Source organism: Arachis stenosperma, chromosome 3 (genome assembly GCF_014773155.1).
Source record: "Arachis stenosperma cultivar V10309 chromosome 3, arast.V10309.gnm1.PFL2, whole genome shotgun sequence".
Classification (NCBI taxonomy): Eukaryota; Viridiplantae; Streptophyta; class Magnoliopsida; order Fabales; family Fabaceae; genus Arachis; species Arachis stenosperma.
Genome location: NC_080379.1, coordinates 48,735,395 through 48,753,077, shown reverse-complemented (window position 1 = coordinate 48,753,077; position 17,683 = coordinate 48,735,395). Strand labels below are relative to the sequence as shown.

Below are 17,683 nucleotides of genomic sequence, written 5' to 3'. Positions count from 1 at the left end.
AATTAAGACAAATTACACAAATCATAGCGGTAGGTCCTCATTAATCAAGTATTATCTTGTACGTATTACAATGTAACATCTCCTAATTGACTAAACTCTTTATGTGATATTTCTGTATGAATAAGTCCAATGCTTATTCTAGATCCTTCACTAAATTTTATTTGTCATTCTCAATCATATATGTGCATATATACTAACCAAATGAAAAATAAATAATAATAATAAGAATTTCATATCCAAATATGTCATATAATACAACATAAGCTAAGTCATATAAGTGACGTTGCTGAATATAAACTCATACTACTAACATGATCCTTAAATAATCCTGGTGATATGCCTTTTGTTAAAGGATCAGCTATTATCTATTTAGTAATAATATGCGCTATCTGCACTGTATTAAACCTAATTCGGTCTTTAATGGCTAAATACTTAATGTCGATGTGCTTACTTCGACTACTACTTCTATTATTCTTAGCTATAAATATAGCAGCTGAATTCTCACAATATATCTCAATGTCCTTGAGATACAATCCATAATCTTAAGCACAGAGATGAAATTCTTCAACCAAACACATTATGATGTAGCATCAAAACAAGCAATAAATTCGACTTCTATGGTAGAAGTGGCTACAAGTAATTGTTTTGCATACTTCTAAGAAACTGCTCTATCAGCAAGTATAAAGATATATCCTGAAGTTGATTTCTTAGAATCAACACATCCGCCAAGTATGAATTTGAGTATCCAACAATTTTTAAATTGTCGGTTCTTCTATATGTAAGCATGAAGTCCTTGGTCCCTTGAAGATACCTTAAAACCTTCTTTGCAGCTCTCCAATGGATAATACTTGAATTATTTTGATATCTTTTTAACATACCAATAGCAAAAGTAATGTCAAATTTTGTATAGACCTGGCATACATTAGGCTTCAAGCGACTGAAACATAAGGAATATTTTGCATCTGTTCCTTTTCAAGTTATTTTTAGAGACATTGATCTAAGCAAAACTTGTCACATTTCACAACAGGTGCAACACTTGGTGAACAATTTTGTATTTTAAACTTCTCAAGAACTTTATTGATATAGTTTTCCTGAAATAACCCTAAATTTTCTTTAAGTTTATCTCTATGAATCTTTATGCAAATGAATAAGATGCATTATCCATGACTTTCATATCAAAATGTCTAGAAAAAAATTATTTCACCTCATGTAACAATCCTAAGTCATTTGTTGCAAGTATAATGTCATCCATATATACTTTGATCAGAAATATTTTCAATGAATCCAGATGAAGAAGTCACGTCATGAAACTTCAAATACCATTGTCAGAAAGCCTGCTTAAGATCATACATTACTCTCTTAAGCTTGCAAACCAACTACTTACCAACACTTGAGATAAATCCTATGGGTTGTCTCATATAGACATCTTCTTCCAAATCTCCATTAAAAAAAAGCAATTTTTACATCCATTTGATGCAATTTCATGTGCGCTACCAATATCATAATGATGCAGAAAGAGTCTTTCTTTAAAACAGGAGGAAAGATATTCCTGTAGTTAATTCCTTCCTTTTGAGTAAATTCTTTGACAACAAGTCGAGCCTTGAATAGTTTAATATTGTTTGATGAATCGTTCTTGATCTTAAAGACCCATTTATAGTCAATAGCCTTTTCTCCATCAGGCAATTCTACAAGATCTCAAACTTAGTTATTTGCCATAGAATGCATTTCATCCTTCATAGTATCTAGCCATAAATTAAAATTACGACTTTCAATTGCTTGTGAAAATGTCGTTGAGTCTTTTTCATCACAAACATCATAGTCAAACTTAGCAAGATACATTACATAGTCACTAAAAATTGTAGGTTTTCTTATTCTAGTTGATCTTCTTAATATTGCATCATTGACCTTTTGTAAAAGTAGTGGCATAACAGGTTCTCCCTCTTCTTGATATTTCTCTTGAACAATATTTCTTAAACAATACTTTTATTATGAAGAGTTTGATCCTCCACCATATGATATATTAGAATATTATCTTCATGATGTGAAACATTATAATAAGTTGTTCTATATTATCTTCATGATGTGGAATATCAATAATAGGTTATTCTACATTGACCCTATCTGTATGGGCATTATATTGAATAATCACTCTTGTACATAGAGAAGTTTTATCAACAACATTAAGAAAGCGATTTCTCCCACTTTCCACATCATGCACTAAAAATATTGTATTTTTAGATTTAATTATTTTACTTGAGTGGGAGGGACAATAAAACCTGTAACCCTTAGAATTTTCTGCATAACCTATAAAATAGGCACTTATCGTCCTTGGGTCCAACTTCTTTTCTTGTAGATTATAAATCCAAACTTCAGCAAGACAACCCCAAATGCGTATATGATTCAAACTAGATTTTCAACATATCCATAGTTCAAATGGCGTTTTAGCAACTGCCTTGGTTGGAACTCTATTTAATATATATGCAGCTATCTTAAGGGCTTGATTCTATAAGGATAAAGGAAGATTGGAGTTGTTAATCACCATATCGAGCAAAGTTTGATATCTTCTTTCAACTACACCATTTTGATTTAGTGTGCCAGGCATGATGTATTGTGTCACAATACCATGTTCTTGAAAATACTTTGCAAATGGACTAGATACTTGTCCATTTTCAGTATATCTCCCGTAGAATTCTTCATCTCTATCTGATCTCATGATCTTAATTTGTTTTTCACATTATTTATTTACTTCAGCTTTATAAATTTCAAAAGTGTCTAATGCCTCATATTTATTATGAAGCATATAGAGATACATATATAGTCAATAACCATCAACAAAGGAGATGAAGTATTTTTGACCACTTGAGGACATATCAGGACAACATATGTCAGTGTGAATTATTTCTAATATATCAGAACTCCTCTTAGTACCTTTTGACACTTTTTGGTTTGCTTGCCCTTAATACAATCTACACAAATATCAACATCAGTAAAGTTTAGAGGTTTAAGAACTCCGTTACTTACTAATTTCTTTATTCTTTCAATGAAGATGTGTCCTAACCTACAGTATCATAACATGGATGATTTTTCATTCATAACATTGCCATATATAATTATTAAACCTGATGGAATATTATTAGCTAAATGGACTTTAACTAAATCACCAATTAGAGTACTACATTCAATAATATTAGAATTTTTAATAATATCATCAGTATCATCATAAAAAATTATATAGAATTCTTGTTTTACAAGTTTAGATAAAGAAATAAAATTCTTAGAGAAATCTGGAATATAAAAAATTCTTTCTAAATCTAAAATACAACCATCACTTACTATAAGCCGAAATATTCCAACAGCTTCCACACGTGAATGTATTCGATTGTTCATATAGATGCTCAATTTACTTTCTATCGGTTTTCTTTTCCTTATGGAACTTGCATGGTATTTAAAATTTAGATTTCAACACCAGAATCAATCCACCAAGTGTCATGACATATTTTTACAAAATTAGATTCAAAACACACTGAAAGAATAAGATTACAAAAGTTAGTATCTTTCTTCTCAAGGCAAGCCTTAAACTTTGGGTACTCCTTTTTCACGCGTCCTTTCTTTTTTCAAAAGAAACATCATGCATCTTCTTTCTTTATAGGATAGGATGCAATACCCTTTCCTTTTTTATTATGAGCTTGCTTCTTACCATTCTTATTGTTACTAATAGTGCACATTCACCAAGTTCTTGAACTAGCCTTCCTTTCTCTTGTACACACATTATCATTAATTCATTGATGGACTACTTTTCTTTATGTGTGTTGTAAGAAATCTTAAAAAGTGAGTATTGGACAAGAAGAGAATTCAGAATAAGATGCACTAGAAATGAGTCAAAGATCTCAACCTATAAAGTCTTTAGTTGTGTTGCTATGTTTCTCAACATCATGATATGCTCACGCACACCCCATACGTCGGTAAACTTCATGGATGACAATTGTGCCATTAAGGTGCTTGAAAGTGCCTTACTAAAAGAATCAAATTGTTCATCAATAGCCTTTGTATAATTCTTGACATTCTCGCAATCAGGAATTGAACCATAGATACTAGCTGAGATACGAAATATAATGAACATGATACTTAAATGGTTAGATTTGTTCCACCGTTCATATAATGCCACATCGGTTTGAGTACTAGCATCAGTAGTTGTCGGAGGCTCTTCCCTACAAAAAACATAGTCAAGATCTGCATACCTTAAGTGACAGAAATCTTATCTTTCCACTCATTATAGTTGTCACCACTTAACAAATGAACTTCAGATACAATTTCAGATATCATTACTGCTAAAAATAATAAATTATGCTAACATTACTCAACTTTAAATAAGCACATCAAAATTTATAACATATGATAATACATGCCAATGCAAGTCATATCAACATAAATATGAACCATAGTGTCATTAAAATCTACCTGTGAAAAAAGATTTTAACACATAATATTCACTATATTGACTAAAATGTTGAAACTAGAAAATAAAATTATACTTAATACTTGTGGGTTAATTAAAAAGTAAAAGTTATTTTTTATTTTGGCCTAATTATATGTGAATAACATAATAAATTTTCGTGGGTAAATTCACTATATCATTCACAACAATTATAAATATATCATATTAATTTTTATGTGATTTTTTTAAATATAATTATTATCAAGAATGTTGTAGCTACTCCTTAATAAATTATATATTAATTACAATATGATAAACAACGAAAGAATTTATATTACATGCAAATATAATCATTATTATCATATTAATAGATATAGAAACAAATAATGTATTTAGATTGAATATGTTTCAATGGCTAAACTTATATATTAAAAAATAGAATATCCAAGTTCAACACTCACTCAAAACAAAATTTGTAATTTTATAGTAATTTTGAATTCAAACAAATGAATAACAATATTTAAAACAGAAATCCAGTTAAAAAAAAAAAAAGAGAAACCGGCCAAACATAATACAACTTTATTGTTCTTTTTCTTTTTTTGAATTAATGCAAAATGGAAGCCAAGGCTATGGCTAGCGCTTCACTACCAATGAAATAAATCGAGACATTCAACTGATAGTAGTTCGAGAAAGTCTTTCAGGGATATTTACCATTATTCTCTCTTCTCTTTATTTGATTTTTTTTAATTAAATTTTAAAATTATTTTTGCATTAGAAATATTAAATACTCACAATTCTAAAATAAGTATAAATTCTCTGAATGATCTTAACTAATTTTAAAATTTAGTAACAAATTTAAATTTTATTTTGGAACTCAAAAACTGTTCGTGCTTCTTCAGATAATAATGAGTAGGCAGAAGAAATTTTTCACTTATACTATATGTTAGTTATTTTATAAATTTACTAACTATACGTATTCCTATCTATTATCATATATATTCTTAATTCGATTTTGAATTTTTGATTCTTGAACCACTAATTTTGGATGGAACTAGAATATCTGTCATGATAATTAGATAATAACATATATAAAGAAAGAATAACTAACCACATTAGTTACTTTTGAAACTAGAGTTAGTAGCTTCTAGAGTCTTAATATTTATGTATAAATAAGACTCTTTAATTTTACTGTAGGTGACACATAGTAATAGTTAACATTCATTTTCTTCTTCTTTCTGTGATTGTTCTCTGCTTTGTATAGACTTTATTTCTCACATGGTATCAGATAGCGTCCAAGATCCATGGAGCCAGAAATTATCAACAATAATCCATCATCTGCTGCTGCTGCTACTCAAGCATCACCATCTGCGTAAATTCTAAAGCCCCTTTCTGTTCCTTTACCAGAAAAACTCAACGATGATAATTTTCTCACCTGGTGCCATTCAGCTATTCTTACAATTTCAGGTCAAGAACTTCAAGATTACCTGGACCAACAGAAGATTCCAACAAGATATGCATCAGCTGCTGATGAAAAGGCACAAAATGAAATAACGACATATAAAGAATGGAGGCTTGATGACTACAATGTCTCTTCCTGACTTTACTCATCACTGGATCCCTCGTTCAAATATCGAGTTCTTGGTTGTATTTTTGCTCATGACATTTGGAGCTGCCTTCACACCAACTTTGCATCACAAACAAAAACTCGTGTTAGGCAACTTCAACTGCAATTGAAATCGATCAAGAAGACTGGTCCAGCATCTGATTATCTTCTTCAAATAAAAAAAGTGGTGGGTGCACTCGCCACTGTTGGAGCTCCTCTAACTGATGCAGAATACACCAATGTCATTTTAGATGGATTAAATGAAGATTATCAATTATTCTTGACATATGTCACTGCAAAAGATCCACCCTATTCCATTCCAGACCTTGAAGCTCTCTTGATGGCTCAAGAAGACATTGTGGAGAGGTTCAAGAAACCAGAACTCTCAATGGTACAGGTCAATTTCACTCAATCCCAACCTTCTACTCAGACTAATTTTGATTTTGGCTATGCAAGAAACACACCGCCTACACCTAATAGAGGCACTTATGGTCGAAGAGGGCGTGGAGGAAGAACAAATCATGGAGGTAGAGGTTCTTGGAACTCAAATCGGCCACAATGTCAAATTTGTGGCAAGCTAGGGGCATATTGCTAGTTACTGTTATTTTAGATTTGACCAACAATTTCAACATGCACAACAAAATTCACCCAACTCTTCTATGCACAATGCACTCCCTCCACCTCCCTCATTCCATAATCCCAAAGCAATGCTTGCTACACCTGCTACAATTGCTGATCCATCTTGGTATGCTGATTCTGGCGCTTCCCATCACTGTACTCCTGATCCGTCAAACCTACAACAAGCACAAGAGTATCATGGACAAGATCAAGTTTATGTTGGTAATGGTTTAGGTATTAAAATTCAGCATATTGGTAATTCATATTTGCATCATAAACCAACAGAAAAAGGATATTATTTGTATGATTTACTGCATGTTCCCTCAATTGCACATAATCTTGTTAGTGTATCCAAATTTGCTAGAGATAACAATGTGTATTTTTCGTTTTGGCCTGATATTTGTTTTGTGAAATCTCAGGCTACCAAAGAAGTGCTTTTCTAAGGCACATCAATTAATGGAATGTATCATTTTGAAAAAGTGTCTCTTCCTAAATAAGACTTTAGACAATTTAATACATAAAGTTTTGTTGCTCAAACTTTGACATTGGATGTTTACCACAAAAGATTTGGTCATCCAGCCTTACCAATTGTAAAGTCTATTGTAACTAATTATTCGTTACCTTTGAATAATACAAATGCTTCTGGTTCTAGTGTATGTGAACATTGCTGCTTAGCAAAATCTCATAAGTTACCTTACTCTCCATCTAATACTACTTATGATTGCCCTTTATCATTGATTGTTTCTGATATTTGGGGGCCATCCCCAATCACTGCTCATACAAGTGTTAGATATTATGCTTCATTCATTAATGTGTATTCAAGACACACTATGGTGCACGAAATTGTGATTCACACTTTTCACAACTCTGGAACAACTAACCAGCAAGTGCACTGGGTCGTCCAAGTAATAAAACCTTGCGCGAGTAAGGGTCGATCCCACAGAGATTGCCGGCTTGAAGCAAGCTATGGTTATCCTGTAAATCTTAGTCAGGCGGATTCAATTGGTTATGAGTTTTGATAATTGAAAGATAAATAGAACGTAAATTAAAATAAAGGTACTTATGTAATTCATTGGTGGAAATTTCAGATAAGTGTTTGGAGATGCTTTGTTGCTTCTGAACCTCTTCTTTTCTATTGTCTTCATCCAATCATGCGTGCTCCCTTCCATGGCAAGCTGTATGTTGGTGGATCACCGTTGTCAATGGCTACCATCCGTCCTCTCAGTGAAAATGGTCCAGCTACGGTTTCTGTACGGCTAATCAACTGTCGGATTTCTCGTCTCGGATGAAAAATACCAGGCACAGCTATCGCACGGCTAATCATCTGTCAGTTCTCACTTATGTCAGAATAGGATCTCTCTATCCTTTTGCACACTGTCACTGCGTCCAACATTCGTGAGTTTAAAGCTCATCACAGTCATCCCGTCCCAGATCCTACTCAGAATACCACAGACAAGGTTTAGACTTTCCGGATCTCAGGAATGCTACCAATTGGTTCTAGCCTATACCACGAAGGTTCTAATCTCACGGATTCGAATGCTCTGTTGTCAGGAGAGGCAAGTCAAAACCGTGGATCAGAAACCCAAGAGACTATACTCCGGTTGTCATCCAATGACTACGTTGAACATCATGTAGACCGCTTGTGATTGTCAGGCACGCGGATCTTGGCTAAGCGAGTAACGAAGATAGTGGGTGATTGTCACGGGTCACCCCTTCATTCTGACTTAACTGAATTAAGTACGAGAGTATATTTTGGAGAAGATGTAAGCGTGAATTGAAAGAGAAACAATAGTACTTGCATTAATCCATGAAGAACAGCAGAGCTCCGCACCTTAATCTATGAGGTGTAGAAACTCCACTTTGGAAAATACATAAGAGAAAAAGGTCTAGGCATGGCCGAATGGGCAGCCTCCCCAAATGTGAAAAATCACATAAAAGGATCAAATACAATAGTAAAAAGTGCTATTTATACTAAACTAGTTACTAAGAATTACAGAAAATAAGTAACTAAGTGCAGATAGTGCAGAAATCCACTTTCGGGGACTACTTGGTGTGTACTTAGGCTGATCATTAAGCTTTACACGTGCACAGGCTTTTTCTAGAATTAAACGCCAGCTTGGATGCCAGTTTGGGTGTTTAACTCCTGTTTTGGTGCTAGTTCTGGCGTTTTACACCAGAAAAGGATCTCTAGTGGGCGTTTTAACGCCAGTTTGGGCCATCAAATATCAGGCAAAGTATGGACTATTATACTTTTCTGGAAAGCCCAAGATGTTAGCTTTCCAGCTCAATTGAGAGCGCGCCAATTAGACTTTTGTAACTCCAGAAAAACATGTTTGAGTACAGGGAGGTCAGAATCTAACAGCATCTGCAGTCATTTCTTAGCCTCTGAATCAGATTTTTGCTCAGGTCCCTCAACTTTAGCCAAAAATACCTGAAATTACTGAAAAATACCTGTAATTTTTGCATAAAAACTAAAAAATATAATAAAAAGTAACTAAAACATACTAAAAACTACCTAAAAACAATGCCAAAAAGCGTATAAATTATTCGCTCATCACAACACCAAACTTAAATTGTTACTTGTCCCTAAGCAACTAAAAACTAAATAGGATAAAAAGAAGAGAAAATACAATAAATTTCAAAATATCAATGAAGCTTAGTTCCAATTAGATGAGCGGGACTAGTAGCTTTTTGCTTCTGAACAGTTTTGGCATCTCACTTTATCCTTTGAAGTTCAGAATGATTGGCATCCATAGGAACTCAGAATTCAGATAGTGTTATTAATTCTCCTAGTTTAGTATGTTGATTCTTGAACACAACTACTTTATGAGTCTTGGCCGTGACCCTTAGCATTTTGTTTTCCAGTATTACCACTGGATACATAAATGCCACGGACACATAACTTGGTGAACCTTTTCAGATTATGACTCAGCTTTGCTAGAGTCCCCAGTTAGAGGTGCCCAGAGTTCTTAAGCACACTCTTTTTGCTTTGGATCATGACTTTTACCACTCAATCTCAAGCTTTTCACTTGGACCTTCATGACACAAGCACATGGTTAGGGACAACTTGATTTAGCCGCTTAGGTCAGGATTTTATTCCTTTGGGCCCTCCTATCCACTGATGCTCAAAGCCTTGGATCCTATTTACCCTTGCCTTTTAGTTTAAAGGGTTAATGGCTTTTTCTGCTTGCTTTTTCTTTTTCTTTATTTTTCGCCATTTTTTTCGCAAGCCTTGTGTTTTTCACTGCTTTTTCTTGCTTCAAGAATCAATTTTATATTTTTTCAAATTATCAATAACATTTCTCTTTTTTCATTGCCAACAATTTTAACATTCATAAACTTCACTATAAAAAATATGCACTATTCAAGCATTCATTCAGAAAACAAAAAGTATTGCCACCACATCAAAATAATTAAACTATTTTCAAGATAGAATTCAAAATTCATGTACTTCTTGTTCTTTTGCAAATAGAAAAATTTTTCATTTAAGAAAGGTGAAAGATTTATGGAACATTCATAGCTTTAAGACATAGACACTAAACACTGATGATCAGGGGCGCAGGTACATATAAGCAAAGGAGGGCAATTGGCCCCCCCCCCCCAAAATTTTAGTTTTTATTTGAAAAAAAATAGTCTAGTCCCCCTTTCTTTATTTCCCAGCCCCTCCTCTCTTTTTGTTCCATAACTTTCCCAGCCCCCTTTTAATTCCTACAAAAAACCCATCCCAATAGCCTATTCCCCATCCCCTTTTTTTATTTCCCAGCATACAACCAGTCTCCTCATCCCCTTTTTTTATTTCCCAGCGTACAACCAGTCTCCCCCTCTCCCCCTTCCCGCCTTCACTTTCCAAAATTTCAGGTAATAACTTTTCCTATTCTTCTTCTTCTTTATCTCTTTAATCTTCTTATCTTTTACGGTTTTACCTCTTTGACTCTTATTTTCTTTTGCTTTTTGCAGATTAAAAAAAGATAGTAGTTCAATGGTGCACAAAATTGTGATCTCAATGGCGCCAACAACTTGGTACGCACAATTGTAATCTCAACTCTTTTTCACAACTTCGCACAACTAACCAACAAGTGCACTGGGTCTTCCAAGTAATAAACCTTACGTGAGTAAGGGTCGATCCCACGGAGATTGTCGGCTTGAAGCAAGCTATGGTCATCTTATAAATCTCAGTCAGGCGAATTCAAATGGTTATGAAGTTTTGATAATTAAAAGATAAATAAAACATAAAATAAGATAGAGATACTTATGTAATTCATTGGTGGAAATTTCAGATAAGGGTATGGAGATGCTGTATCCCTTTTGAATCTCTACTTTCCTACTGCCTTCATCCAATCCTTCATACTCCTTTCTATGGCAAGCTGTATGTAGGGGCATCACCGTTGTCAATGGCTGCCGTCCATCCTCTCAGTGAAAATGGTCCAGCTATGGGTTACGTAGGGCTAATCATCTGTCGGTTCTCACTTGTGTCGGAATAAGATCCAATGATCCTTTTACGTCTATCACTACGCCCAACAATCATAAGTTTGAAGCTCGTCACAATCATCCCATCCCAGATCCTACTCGAAATATCACAGACAAGGTTTAGACTTTTTGGATCTCAAGAATGTTGCCAATTAGTTCTAGCTTATATCACGAAGACTCTGATCTCACGGAATGGAAGGCTCTGTTGTCAGGAGAGGCAACCATGTGTCATGGACCAGGAATCCAAGAGATACACACTCTAGCTTTTACAGGTAGAACGGAAGTGTTTGTCAGGCACGCATTCATAAGTGAGAATGGTGATGAGTGTCACAGATCATCACATTCATCAAGTTGAAGTGCGAGTGAACATCTTAGAAAAAGAATAAGCTTGAATTGAATAGAAGAACAATAGTACTTTGCATTAATACTCGAGGAACATCAGAGCTCCACACCTTAATCTATGGTGTGTAGAAACTCCACCGTTGAAAATACATAAGTGATAATGGTGTTCATTGGCTTCGGCCCCAGAGAAGGAACCAGAATAACCAAGACTACGGTCTAAGGACTAAACATCCAAAGATGATCTAAGGATACTCCCAAGATGTGAGTACAATAGTAAAAAGTTCTATTTATACTAAACTAGTTACTAGGGTTATAGAAATAAGTAAATGATGCAGAAATCCACTTCCAGGCCCACTTGGTGTGTACTTAGGCTGAGCATTGAAGCTTTCATGTGTAGATACTTTTCTTGGAGTTAAACGCCAGCTTTTATGCCAGTTTGGGCGTTTAACTGCAGCTTCTATCCTGTTTCTTGCGTTTAACACTAGAATAGGGCAGGAACTTGGCGTTTGAACGCCAATTTGCGTCGTCAAAACTCGAGCAAAGTATGGACTGTTGCTGGAAAGCCCTGGATGTCTACTTTCCAACGCAATTGAGAGTGCGCCAATTGGGCTTTTGTAGCTCCAGAAAATCCATTTCGAGTGCAAGGAGGTCAGAATCCAACAGCATCAGCAGTCCTTTTTTAGCCTCTGAATCATATTTTTGCTCAGGTCCCTCAATTTCAGCCAGAAAATACCTAAAATCACAGAAAAATACACAAACTCATAGTAAAGTCCAGAAATATGAATTTTGCTTAAAAACTAATAAAAATATACTAAAAAGTAGTTATATCCTACTAAAAACTATCTAAAAACAATGCCAAAAAGCGTATAAATTATCCGCTCATCATTCAACAAGTGATTTTTCACTCCTCTTTCTCAAAAAAGGTTCTATTTTTATTCTATTTTATATATTTAGTTATTTACTTAATTAATTAATTTATTATTATTTGTTAATTAAGTTTATGTTATTATATGTTAGTTTTTATATTTAGTTTTTTTATTAGTTAACTATTTAATTACAATTTTATATTATTTATACTAGGATGTTAGTATTATTGTTCTGAATTTTAATATTTTATTTTAAATTGAAATATAATTTTTATATTTTATAAAGATTTAGACTGTAATTTACACTTTTTGCTAAATATATTTTTAATTATAGGAACTTATTTGACCATTTGAATTATGAGTAAGTTCAAAATTATTGATACATTTTAAAAAAAAAAGATCAAGAGAATGAAGATGCTTCTTCTATTACTACTCCAATACTTGAGGGGTCATCAAATTTCATTACTTCAAGTTCTTCATTGAATAGCTCAAAACGTCCACGACTTCTTCCAAATCAACTGGATGTTTTTCGTTTGGAAAGAGATCCTGGAATGCAAAATACTTCTACTATTACTACTCCAATACTTGAGGGGTCATCAAATTTCATTACTTCAAGTTCTCCATTGAATAGCTCAAAGTGTCTACGACTTCTTCCAAATCAACTGGATGTTTTTCGTTTGGAAGAGATCCTGGAATGCGACCAATGATTTGGAAGTTTCTTCCAAATAAAAGAGATGAAATCCGTCGGGCTTATATTAAAGTTGGGCCAAATCAACCAATTCTTGATAATTATCCATTTTCTGGTGATAAAAGTCATCATCGCTTTCAAGCTTCATGGTTTAAATTGTTCCCATCTTGGTTAGAATATTCTATAGAAGATGATGCTATATATTATTTTCCGTACTTTCTTTTTGCTAAGGAACTTTCAATCAATACGGGTTCAAATGCTTTTATTGAGAATGGTTTCAGAAATTGGAAGAAAGTAAATAGTGGAAAAGAATGTGCTTTTTTGAATCACATTGGCAAATGTCCCAACTCATTCCATCATAAGGTGCTGAAATCATGTGATGATTTGATGAAACAATCACAACATATTGACAGACTTCTTCATAAGCAAACATTAGAAGAGATTGAAAAGAATCGAATTCGACTAGGAGCATCTATAGATTGCATTAGATGGTTAACATTTCAAGGTTGTGCATACAGAGGGCATGATGAAAGCCAAAGTTCAAGCAACAGAGGTAACTTTTTGGAAATGTTGAAATTTTTGGGATCTTACAATGAAAGAGTGAAAAAGAATATTTTGAAAAATGCTCCAAAAAATGCTAAGTATACTTCAAATGATGTCCAAAAAGAAATTCTACATATTCTTGCTACTAAGGTGAGAAATTCAATTAGAGAAGAGATTGGAGATGCCAAATTTTGTATTATTGTTGATGAAGCTAGAGATGAATCTAAAAAGGAGCAAATGGCCATTGTTTTGAGATTTGTTACTCTAGATGGTTTTGTTAAAGAGAGATTCTTTAATCTTGTACATGTCACTGATACTTGTGCAACAACTTTAAAGAAAGAATTGATTTCTGTCCTTTCTCATTATAATCTCCAAGTTGAAAATATTAGGGGTCAAGGGTATGATGGTGCTAGCAACATGCGGGGTGAGTGGAATGGTTTGCAAGCTTTGTTTCTTAAAGATTCTCCACAAGCATACTATGTACATTATTTTTCTCTTAGGTTACAATTAGCATTGGTGGCAGCTTCAAGAGAGGTACTTCAAATTCATGAATTTTTTACTCAATTAAACTCTATTGTCACTATTGTTAGTGTTTCTTCAAAAAGACATGATCAATTACAAGAAGATCAAGCAATTGAAAATGCATACTTGGTTGCTCAATATGAATTAGAAATAGGCAAAGGTGCGAATCAAATAAACACTTTACAAAGAGCTGGGGATACTTGATGGAGCTCTCACTTTAATTCTATTTACAGTTTGGTAAAAATGTTTACTACTACCAACATTGTTCTCAATAATATCATTGAAGACGGGACAACTTATGCACAAAGAGGTGAGGCTTATGGTGTTAGTAAAATATTATTGTCATTTGAATTTGTTTTCACTTTGCACTTGATGAAAGAGATTATGGGAATCACTAATGTTCTTTGCCAAGCACTGCAACAACAATCTCAAGATATTCTTAATGCAATGCATATTGTTTCTACATCAAAGTTACTTCTTCAACAATTAAGAGATGGTGGATGGTGCAATTTTCTTGCAAATGTTAAAGATTTTTGTGAAAAGCATGAAATTGAAATCCCTAATATGAGTGCACAATATGTTTTTGGAAGAGGTCGATCTCGTCAACCAAGTGTGACAGTTGAGCATCATTATCGAATAGATGTATTCTTGGCAACAATTGACTCTCAAATACAAGAGTTGAATAGTAGATTTAATGAGCAAATAATAGAGCTTTTGACTTTGAGTTGTGCTTTGGATCCTAAGGATAATTTCAAATCATTTAATATTGAAGAAATTAGCAAGTTAGCATAGAAGTTTTATCCCCTTGACTTTCCTTCTAATGAGCTAAATATTTTGAAATCTCAGTTGCAATATTATCAGCATGATATACCAAATCATTTGAAAGGCATTGGTACACTTTCTGAATTGTGTAACAAGTTGCAAGAAACGAAAAAATCAAGAACTTATCACATGGTTGATAGATTAATACGTCTTGTTTTGACTCTACCAGTGTCAACAGCAACAACAGAAAGAGCTTTTTCATCAATGAAAATTGTTAAAACAAGACTCCGAAGTAAGATGGCTGATGAATTTCTTGCAGACAATTTGGTCATCTATATAGAAAAAGAATTAGCAGCTATTTTCGACACAAATTCAATTATAGATGATTTTGAAAATAGAAAAAAATGTCGAATAGCCTTTTCATGATACAAAACTGTAAGTGGTAATTTTTATATATTATTGTCTTACTTTGATTGAGATTATATATTTATTTTTTTTAATTTTATCAATAGAAATAGTAATATAAAATATTGGTAGTAAATTATTAAATACCGCCCTCCTAAATAGTTAGCCTAGCTCCGCCCCTGCTAATGATCATGTAATGAAGACACAAACATAGTCAAAACATAAAGCATAAAAACCGAAAACAGAAAAGAAAATAAATAAGGAGATTAAAGAACGGGTCCACCTTAGTGATTGTGGCTTCTTCTTCCTCTTGAAGAACCAATGGAGTTCTTGAGCTCCTTAATATCTCTTCCTTGCTTTTGTTGCTCCTCCCTCATGGCTCTTTGGTGCTCTCTGATTTCATGGAGAATAATGGAGTGCTCTTGGTGCTCCATTCTCAGTTGCTCCATGTTGGAACTCAATTCTCCTAAAGAGGTGTTGAGTTACTCCCAATAGTTGTGTGGAGGGAGATGCATCCCTTAAGGAATCTCAGGAATTTCTTGATGAGGGGCTTCCTCATGCTCTTGTTGAGGTCCATGAGTGGGCTCTATTGTTTACTCCATCCTCTTTCTAGTGATGGGCTTTTGAGATGAATCTCTCCATCTCCCATGACTCGGAGTTGGAAGCACTGCCTTCCCTTTTCTCTTCCTAGAGGTTTCTCTGGCCTTAGGTGCCATTAATGGTTATAAAAAAATAAAAAGCAGAGCTTTTTTCTACACCAAACTTAAAAGGTTTGTGATGAGCGGATAATTTATACGCTTTTTGGCATTGTTTTTAGGTAGTTTTTAGTAAGTTCAAGCTACTTTTAGGGATGTTTTCATTAGTTTTTATGTTAAATTCACATTTCTAGACTTTACTATGAATTTGTGTGTTTTTCTGTAATTTCAGGTAATTTCTGGCTGAAATTGAGGGACTTGAGCAAAACTCTGAAAAAGGCTGACAAAAGGACTGCTGATGTTGTTGGAATCTGACCTCCCTGCACTCAAAATGGATTTACTGGAGCTACAGAACTCCAAATGGCGCGCTCTCAACGGCGTTGGAAAGTAGACATCCAGAGCTTTCCAGCAATATATAATAGTCCATACTTTATTCGGAAATTGACGACGTAACTTGGCGTTGAACGCCAAGTACATGCTGCTGTCTGGAGTTAAACGCCAGAAACACGTCATGATCCGGAGTTGAACGCCCAAAACACGTTATAACTTGGAGTTCAACTCCAAGAGAAGCCTCAGCTCGTGGATAGATCAAGCTCAGCCCAAGCATACACCAAGTGGGCCCCGGAAGTGGATTTATGCATCAATTACTTACTCATGTAAACCCTAGTAGCTAGTCTATTATAAATAGGATAATTTACTATTGTATTAGACATCTTTTGACAGTTTAATCTTTAGACTGTTTAGTCTTTGATCATTCGGCCTTTTGATCATTCAGGGGGCTGGCCATTCGGCCATGCCTGAACCTTTCACTTATGTATTTTCAACGGTGGAGTTTCTGCACACCATAGATTAAGGGTGTGGAGCTCTGCTGTACCTCAAGTTTCAATACAATTACCATTACTTTCTATTCAATTCTCTTTTATTCTTATTCCAAGATATACGTTGCACAACACTTTGATGAATGTGATGATCCGTGACACTCATCATCATTCTCACCTATGAATGCGCGTGACTGACAACCACTTCCGTTCTACCTTAGGCCGGGCGCATATCTCTTAGATTCCCCAACAGAATCTTCGTGGTATAAGCTAGATAGATGGCGGCATTCATGGGGATCTGGAAAGTCTAACCTTGTCTGTGGTATTCCGAGTAGGATCCTGGGAATCCGGAAAGTCTAACCTTGTCTGTGGTATTCCGAGTAGGATTCCGGTATTGAATGACTGTGACGAGCTTCAAACTCCTGAAGGCTGGGCGTTAGTGACAAACGCAAAAGAATCAATGGATTCTACTCCAACCTGATTGAGAACCGACAGATGATTAGCCGTGCTGTGACAGAGCATTTGGACCATTTTCATTGAGAGGATGGGATGTAGCTATCAACAAGGGTGATGCCTCCAGACGATTAGCCGTGCAGTGACAGTGCATAGGACCATTTTTCCGAGAGGATTAAAAGTAGCCATTGATGATGGTGATGCCCGACATACAGCTTGACATGGAAAGGAGTAAGAAGGATTGGATGAAAGCAATAAGAAAGTAGAGATTCGAAAGGATTCTAGCATCTCCACACGCCCATATGAAATTCCCACTATTGATTTACATAAGTATTTCTATCCCTTTTTATTTTCTATTTATTATTAATTTTCAAAACCCATAACCATTTAATCTGCCTAACTGAGATTTACAAGGTGACCATAGCTTGCTTCATACCAATAATCTCTGTGGGATCGACCCTTACTC

At 34.5% G+C, this 17,683-nt stretch overlaps 3 protein-coding genes across 3 annotated transcripts; all 3 read left to right on the top strand.

The window, feature by feature from the left end:
* Positions 1-5,736: 5,736 nt before the first annotated feature.
* On the top strand, positions 5,737-6,633 carry LOC130966070 (uncharacterized). Its single transcript, XM_057890832.1, has 2 exons — positions 5,737-5,804; positions 6,105-6,633. The coding sequence occupies exons 1-2, from the start codon at positions 5,737-5,739 to the stop codon at positions 6,631-6,633; spliced, it is 597 nt and encodes a 198-aa protein (XP_057746815.1).
* Positions 6,634-13,034: 6,401 nt separating this feature from the next.
* On the top strand, positions 13,035-14,288 carry LOC130966069 (uncharacterized). The gene has a single exon (XM_057890830.1). It carries the CDS (start codon positions 13,035-13,037, stop codon positions 14,286-14,288), a length of 1,254 nt encoding a protein of 417 aa, XP_057746813.1.
* Positions 14,289-14,327: 39 nt separating this feature from the next.
* Positions 14,328-14,876, top strand: LOC130966068 (uncharacterized). The gene has a single exon (XM_057890829.1). It carries the CDS (start codon positions 14,328-14,330, stop codon positions 14,874-14,876), a length of 549 nt encoding a protein of 182 aa, XP_057746812.1.
* Positions 14,877-17,683: the final 2,807 nt, after the last annotated feature.

Coding starts and splice junctions, on each gene's coding strand:
- LOC130966070 (XM_057890832.1), top strand. CDS start 5,737: ATGGAGCCAGAAATTATCAACAATAATCCATCATCTGCTGCTGCTGCT. Junction 5,805..6,104: donor ACTCAAGCATCACCATCTGC/GTAAATTCTAAA, acceptor TGACATTTGGAG/CTGCCTTCACACCAACTTTG.
- LOC130966069 (XM_057890830.1), top strand. CDS start 13,035: ATGATTTGGAAGTTTCTTCCAAATAAAAGAGATGAAATCCGTCGGGCT.
- LOC130966068 (XM_057890829.1), top strand. CDS start 14,328: ATGTTTACTACTACCAACATTGTTCTCAATAATATCATTGAAGACGGG.